Raw genomic sequence first — 6,730 nt, forward strand, 5'->3', positions numbered from 1 at the left:
ATGTTAAATGGGCGTAGTGTCGCGTATGTGATGCAGGCTTGTTCATTCTGCCTTTTCAGTGGGGACACGGCCCTGCACAAAGCCGCCTCCCAGAGACAGCACTGCGTGTGCAAGCTGTTAGTAGATGCTGGTTCTTCCTTCAAAAAGACCAATTTCCAGGTTGGGGAACTTTTCCTTATTCTCCCATTCTGTTCAGTAAACTGAATTTCATTGAATTGAAAGATTCTTCATCAGAAGTGTGTACACTGCAAATATCCAAAATAATGTCCTCAGGGCTGAAAAGGATCATTTGCCCTCATCCATCTATTCGGAGTTTCATGTTAAAATGACCAAGTCCATGGCCTACTGGGGCACTGGTGGCCTAGCGGTTAAGGAAGCGGCCTCGAAATCTATTAGCTGGTTCGAATCACGAACCGCCAATGAACCACTGACACCAAGGGTGATGGTTAAAAGCATAGGACACATTTCACTGTGTCACTGTGTGCTGTGCTGCATTGTATGACAATCGCTTCACTTTCACTTAAATGCTCTTGATGTAGCATCTGACTGATTCTCCCTGTGTTGGAACCGCCAGGGGAAGACCCCAAGGGACAAAGCTGAGGAAGCCGGTGACCTGGAGCTGATCTCATACCTGGACAGCCACACACAGGGTCAGTCGCCGTCCCGCGACGACCTGGAAACGGCCGTGTGAAGGCCACGCGACACCAAACACACCAAATTAGGTTAATTCCTTTGTCCTTCCTCAGACGGCGGATGCACCGGGGTCCAGAGACCGTGAGGATACTGGAGTGAAGGCGTTTCTCTCTCGCGCGCTTTCTTGCTCACGGAAAAAAAAACATTCTCGATCTCTCAAGGACTGACTGAGAGAGAAGGGACAGCAGGAAACAGACCGCATTTCTCGGATAGAAAACCACACGGGACGCCCTCCAGCGCTCCTGTGGGGTTAAACAATAGTTGTTGTTTTTTTAACATTAGTATTATCACCATTGTTGTTGTATTTATTGAGATTGTTTATTTATTAATTTATTTATCAAACGATTGTAAATGGAGGTGTGGGCTTCGCCAGGGCAGGGAAAAGAGAGCAGTCTGGTCGGGTCTGCTTCCGTGATTCACTCTGTGCCAAACACGCGCGAGGGCTGGAGGTAAACAGGTCTGATCATAAGAAGTCGTAAAAATCGCACCTTCCACATGCCTGGTGAGGGTTGCTGAACCGGCTCGCTCTCCCAGGAATGATTCACTCTGTAAAATCCCAGTGAGTCACGGTTCCAAGGAAAAGCAAGCCCCTTCCCAAAAGGGACGTTCATATCTGCAGTGAGGCCTACCATACTCTACCATACTTTAAGCAGAAAGAGAGTACAAACACAGACACCTTCCCCACTGAAAGATCCCGGGGGATTTGTAGCATTTTGCTACGACCTGAAACCCTCTTTTGCAAAATGACGTGTACATATAACATAGCTAGGCACCGCGCTCTTTCGTGAGTGGCTTGCGTGTGGTGGTGTGATTGTAACATATTTATCCTCGGCGGGGGGTTATGAGCCATATTCATTGCAGAACGGACTGGGCAGCAGTTGTGCTTTTATCCATTTCTTTTTACATTACATTAATGTTTGTAAGTGGCAAGAGGAACCGGGTGAAAATGGCGATGCGGTGGAATGTGCAATTCACTTTTTTTGTAAGGATTGTTTTATTTGAGCGGTGACTGTGGAGTGCGAGATTTCTTTGGCTTGTTTGCGGCCGGTCCATTCGCAGTGTGGCGTTATGGACTCGGCGCCTCTGTGCAATGCTGGGAAACACAAAAGAGAGTTCAAATGAAGAGGCTTGTGGAATTTCCACTAAACATATTGCCTTCATTCACTTTACAGAGCATAGGATCTATTTTGAGGGTGAAACTTTGGGGTACCACTGTTCTGTGAGGAAATCTATTGCACGAATGTGGACATCAAATTGGGATTAATTCATGTTTGGGGTTTGTATTACGAGTGATTGGAACTGCATATATACATTAATGTATTATTATTATTATTGTTATTAGAGTGATTGTACACATTGTTGTGCATGAGATTTTATTACCTCTTTTGATGTTTTTCCTGGTTAAAATGCAGCATTTGATGATGGCATTATTACCTTTTTAAACATTATTTTTGAATCATTTTTTAATTGTTTTAATTTGTATTTTTGGTTTTTAAAAGATGGGATTACTTGAATGTTTCTCTTCTTTTTTTCTGATATTGTGAACGTTGTGACATCATGTTTGTGGTTGAATGTAAAATACAATTTTATTATTATTATTATTATTTTGTATGTAACTTGTCCCCAGCGCAAACCCTTGATGGATTATTCCAGGTGTATCAACGAAGCAAATCCACACACCCTGCCTGCACCTTCGGCCTGCAGGTCACACACTGATCAATTACCAGCAGTGCTTTAAAATGCCACACAAAACTCCACTCACACTCACAATCTGTTAACACTTCCATTATGTGCAGGATCATATAGTGCCATAACTGAATGTCTCAGTGGTGATGATAAAACCTGGGGGGGAGATGGACTCTCACGTGGACCTGAACTTTTTTTTAATATTTGTTTTAGTGATGCCAGTACATGGTTAGTGACGTATTTTTAAAATATTAATAATAATGAAAAAGGACAATTCGACAGGCATATACAAGCATGCCTGATTGTACCAGTAAGTTGACCCACCATTTAACAATAAACAAGAAAAAAAATCCTAACTGGCAGAATGAAGTGTGTTTTTTTTTTGTGAAAATAAAAAGAGTTGTTTTTTAAGTGAAAAATCGTAATAATTTTATAAGTTTGTTTGTTTGTTTGTTGTTGTCATGGCTGCCCAAGGGTGAATAGTTAAAAGAAGAGGGCAAGTTTCGTTGAGTCACCCTGTGCACTTCACTTTCACTTTCATAACTCATCAAATTTACCGACCACAACTTTTTTTTTTTAATTATGGTTTTGCCAGTATATATAATCAGTGAAATGTTTTAAACAAGCATACCGGACTACACCTGTAACGGGGCCCACCATTCGACAGCAGAAAAATGAAAGAATTTTAAAAATCGACGCAGCTGTGACGTAGACCGGAAGCGGCGGACGTTTCATTAACCCCTTGTGCTGTTTACGTTTCACGTCAGTCGGGACCTTGTCGCAGCGAAGTGGCCCGTGGACCTCGGGCACAACTCCGTAAGTCTTTTATTTGTGGAATTCGTAGCAACTTAACGAGTGACAGCGTGGCCTCGGCTATGACTTATTTCTTTTTGGTTTTTCATATTTGTGTACAGAAAGGGATTTTACTTTCATTTCGGGTAAACCGGTCGTTTTTAGTAGTTAGTTGCTCCTTTCGGCTGCTCACTTATTATTTTGAATAAGTAGTTTTTTTTTCAATGTCCTTTTGTTAAATTTAATTCAGACATTAAATTTTGGTGTGAAAGAATGAAATGAGTCATTTAAGTTCAAATAAAACTTTCCAGTAGTTCCGTTTTCGCGTTACGTTAAAGCAATGTGAGTTCAAAGTCTGCGGTTCTTTAGATAGACTGATAAATGACCAAAAGTTATACGTTATGGTTTGTGTGTGTGCGCGTACGTGCGTAAAAATACACTAGTTAACTCTTATCTCGCTCTGAACTTTTATTTTGAAGTCGCCTTCTCGGACATGCCTTGGCACAGCTCTTCACTGACAGGCAGCTGGTCTGGGATCAGTTTCTAAGAGCGCTAGAATACACTTGTCGATGGAAGTTTAGTTTAGCGGAATGGCTTCTTTTAATACTGCGCCAGCCTGCATGGCATGCTTTTTTGAATTGCACGTACGTGAATTGAACATACCTGAATAGATGTAATTCTGGGGAGTTAATCTCTCTCTCGTTTCTATACAGATACAGTGATGACGGAGAACGGGAATGCTGCGCAGGTGGACTACCTGGATTTCCTTTCTGATGCAGAGTACATGATCATCGTAAAATACGTTCGAATGAGGGGGCTCACCTATACCGGTCAGGTTGCCAGCAAGGGTGATAAACCTCCGTCCGGCAGCCAGTCAAAGACAAAGAAGAGCAAAAAAACACGAAACCTTCTGGTAAAGTGTCTCCCAAGTTGCATCTGTACCCACACTTCTGAACCCACAAAATCTAAAGATTGCGCCCGTCAACCTGCATCGCTTGAAAATGGTGAGGGAAGGTCCAGTCTGATGCCTCTTACTTGTCTAGTATCTGCTGAAGACTTACGTTCTACTGTGGATGATGGGTTGTTTTTGATTAGGCCTACTTGAGGAAGATGCTGGGAATGTAGTGGCCAAACTGACGAAGATCAAAGATACGGTGCCCCTCCTATATCCGGACGAGTTTGAGTGTGATTCACCCGGTAAGATGTTCACCCTCTACTTATATATCTTTTTTTTTTACTTTTGAGATGGTAATGACAACTCCTGCCACCCGACTCATGTGTCATAAACTGAAAGCCATTGTGATGTCTCTGCACAGATGAAATCGTCGACCAAATTATCCAGCTTCTCAGAGAGGAAGGTGATAAGCTTAATGAAAAGGTAAGTGCGTGTATACCGTAATACCGATTACATCAGTTTCTGTAACAGGCAGTCCTTCTGGTCATGCCCGAGCTCAAAGCTGACTCTAGCACCATGTTTCTAAATATGTGTCTGTATGAGGTCATTGGATTTAAGCATTGTGCGGTGGACTTGTTCTAAAACTCTCTCTCTCTCTATCTCTTTCTTTTTTTTTTTTTTTTTTTAGATTGCGAAAAACAAAAAGCTGCGAGAGGAGCTCCATAAATGTTTTACCTACTCACTGTTCAAGAAAGTGTTGGACACCATCATGGGCAAACTGGACTTTAGGTCCTTTCAAACCAACGGTAGTACTGAGCAGGCCAAGATTGCTATGACTTGTGAGGTCACCTCTCGACTTACTGCCATGGACTGCCACCCTATGAACCGGGCAATGGGCTTTGGTTCTCAGTACCTTAAGGATAACTTTTCGGTTTGGGTCAGTCAGCATGGAGGCTGGGTGAGTTCCTTTAAAATATCCACTTTAATAAAAACATCCCCTGAATCTTCTTCCAAATAAAGAATGATTTATTATCATACATTTTCATTTATTGTGAAAGCCCCAGTATTGCATTTTTATGCTCTGCGTAACTGGTGTGGTTTGTTTGCGTCTTTGAATACCCAGTTCCCACCGTAGAAAACCTGCTATAAACACAAATAGACATTGATCTGAATATGTTTGGTTTAAACAGATTGTTCAGGGTCACATCTTTGTATGTTTATGGCACGGTTGGCATCATAATACGATTGCCAGTATAACGAGAGAAGAAAAAGCAGCAACAAGTGTTCAAAAAGGAACTCTTTCAGAACTTAGGTTGGTCAAGAGAAGACAAGAATAACAGCAATGGGATCTATTTCTATGTGTCACTATAAGAGGTTGAGATGCAGCTCAAATTTACCCAAATGCAATAAAAGTTTAAACCAAGAAATACTGCAATGCAGTAATTCCACCTCAGACTTTTCTTTTTTACAGGCTTTTCAAATTCCTACTGTTGACCCTTTTCTCACAATGCAGTATTGAGTTGTAAGGTCCCTTTTCAGTAAATCATCTTAATTTGTCTTTTTTAGAATGAAGCCTTTGCTGACAAGAGGGAGGAAGAGGATGAGGAGGTCAACTGAGCCTTGATTCCAACTCTTTGCATCCTATTGCAACAACAGGAACAAGCCATGTCTGTAGCTATTCTCAGGGTTTTTTCTGTGTTTACTTGACATACCAAGATGTCCATGGTGCCTCTGTGTCCCCCATCCACAAAGATGGCAGTGCCAAAGTGGAGGGGTGATCCAAAGGAGAGAACTAGCAGTATGGTGCTGATAGCTTTCCGTGTTAACGAAATGCTGATGCTCCCTGATGATGAATTGCTGCCTACCCTGCTCATGCACTTTAGAGAGGATGTGTATGTTGTGTTACTGCAGTATAGCCTGAAAAAAAAATTAATTGAGCTTGCATGCTTATTATGTTTTTTTTTTTGTTTTTGTTTTTTTTTTGTATTCAACAATTTGATGCAATGGGGATTTTGTGTTTTTTTTTGTTTTTGTTTTGTTTAGTTTTTTATTTAGAAATGTCCTCATTGTTTTGTCTAATAAAAAAAATAATAATTGACGCTGTCCAGACATTGTTCATGCTGAAAATTACTAAGGTTGCTGGTAACATCTGCATAAATGCTGTTTCCATTAATGCAGATCTGTCACAAAGCTTAATTGATTTTTAAGCTTTAAACAGTTGTTCTGATTTAAAAAGGAGAAATTATCATTTAGACTAGTTTAGTATATAGTGTATCAGCAAATGAGAGATGAATGATGCAATTATTTCTAACTTTGTCAAAGACTATTTCTAATGTCTTGGTTTTGAATGTTTGTTTTAATGTCTATTTGTTTTCGTAATGTTAGGTGTTCAAACTCATTTTATGCTGCCAGGTAACATTGCAAAAGGCAACCATACTAAAGTTTTAATATCCAACATTTCAACCTTCCACAGAAACACTTGTTTCTCGTAACCGAAAAGGTGTCCTTGGGCAGTAGTAGCCTAGTGGGTAACACACTTTTCTATGAACCACAGGTTTAAACCCCAGATACTACCACTGTGTCTGTGAGCAAGACATTTAACCCTGAGTGTCTCCAGGGCGACTCCCTGTTACTTTTGATTGTAAGGCGCTCTGGATAAGGGCT

At 41.0% G+C, this 6,730-nt stretch overlaps 2 protein-coding genes across 6 annotated transcripts in view; both read left to right on the forward strand.

Annotated features, from left to right (window-relative positions):
- The window catches only part of dgki (diacylglycerol kinase, iota), a 48,836-nt gene extending 46,101 nt beyond the window's left edge, over positions 1-2,735 (forward strand). For 3 of the 4 annotated variants that reach the window (XM_028954092.1, XM_028954095.1, XM_028954093.1), the window contains 2 exons: positions 60-159; positions 575-2,735. In XM_028954092.1, coding sequence (XP_028809925.1) covers positions 60-159; positions 575-691 — 217 coding nt within the window. In that variant the 3' untranslated portion in view covers positions 692-2,735. The remainder of the gene's footprint in view (positions 1-59; positions 160-574) is intronic. The other variant, XM_028954094.1, reaches the window with a different exon arrangement.
- Positions 2,736-3,080: 345 nt separating this feature from the next.
- On the forward strand, positions 3,081-6,007 carry LOC114764449 (apoptosis facilitator Bcl-2-like protein 14). Of its 2 annotated transcripts, XM_028954114.1 has the most exons (6): positions 3,081-3,195; positions 3,885-4,175; positions 4,267-4,368; positions 4,488-4,549; positions 4,755-5,024; positions 5,633-6,007. In XM_028954114.1, the coding sequence occupies exons 2-6, from the start codon at positions 3,893-3,895 to the stop codon at positions 5,681-5,683; spliced, it is 768 nt and encodes a 255-aa protein (XP_028809947.1). In that variant the 5' UTR covers positions 3,081-3,195; positions 3,885-3,892; the 3' UTR covers positions 5,684-6,007. The 2 variants fall into 2 exon arrangements, with proteins under 2 accessions (XP_028809947.1, XP_028809946.1); XM_028954113.1 differs by lacking the exon at positions 5,633-6,007 and having other exon boundaries at positions 4,755-5,622.
- Positions 6,008-6,730: the final 723 nt, after the last annotated feature.

This window comes from Denticeps clupeoides, chromosome 15, assembly GCF_900700375.1.
Source record: "Denticeps clupeoides chromosome 15, fDenClu1.1, whole genome shotgun sequence".
Taxonomy (NCBI): domain Eukaryota; kingdom Metazoa; phylum Chordata; class Actinopteri; order Clupeiformes; family Denticipitidae; genus Denticeps; species Denticeps clupeoides.

Excerpts from the sequence above, each read along its gene's own strand:
- LOC114764449 (XM_028954113.1), top strand. The coding sequence starts at position 3,893 with ATGACGGAGAACGGGAATGCTGCGCAGGTGGACTACCTGGATTTCCTT. Across the intron at positions 4,176-4,266 it reads ACCTGCATCGCTTGAAAATG|GCCTACTTGAGGAAGATGCT; the intron begins GTGAGGGAAGGT and ends GTTTTTGATTAG. Across the intron at positions 4,369-4,487 it reads GTTTGAGTGTGATTCACCCG|ATGAAATCGTCGACCAAATT; the intron begins GTAAGATGTTCA and ends GTCTCTGCACAG.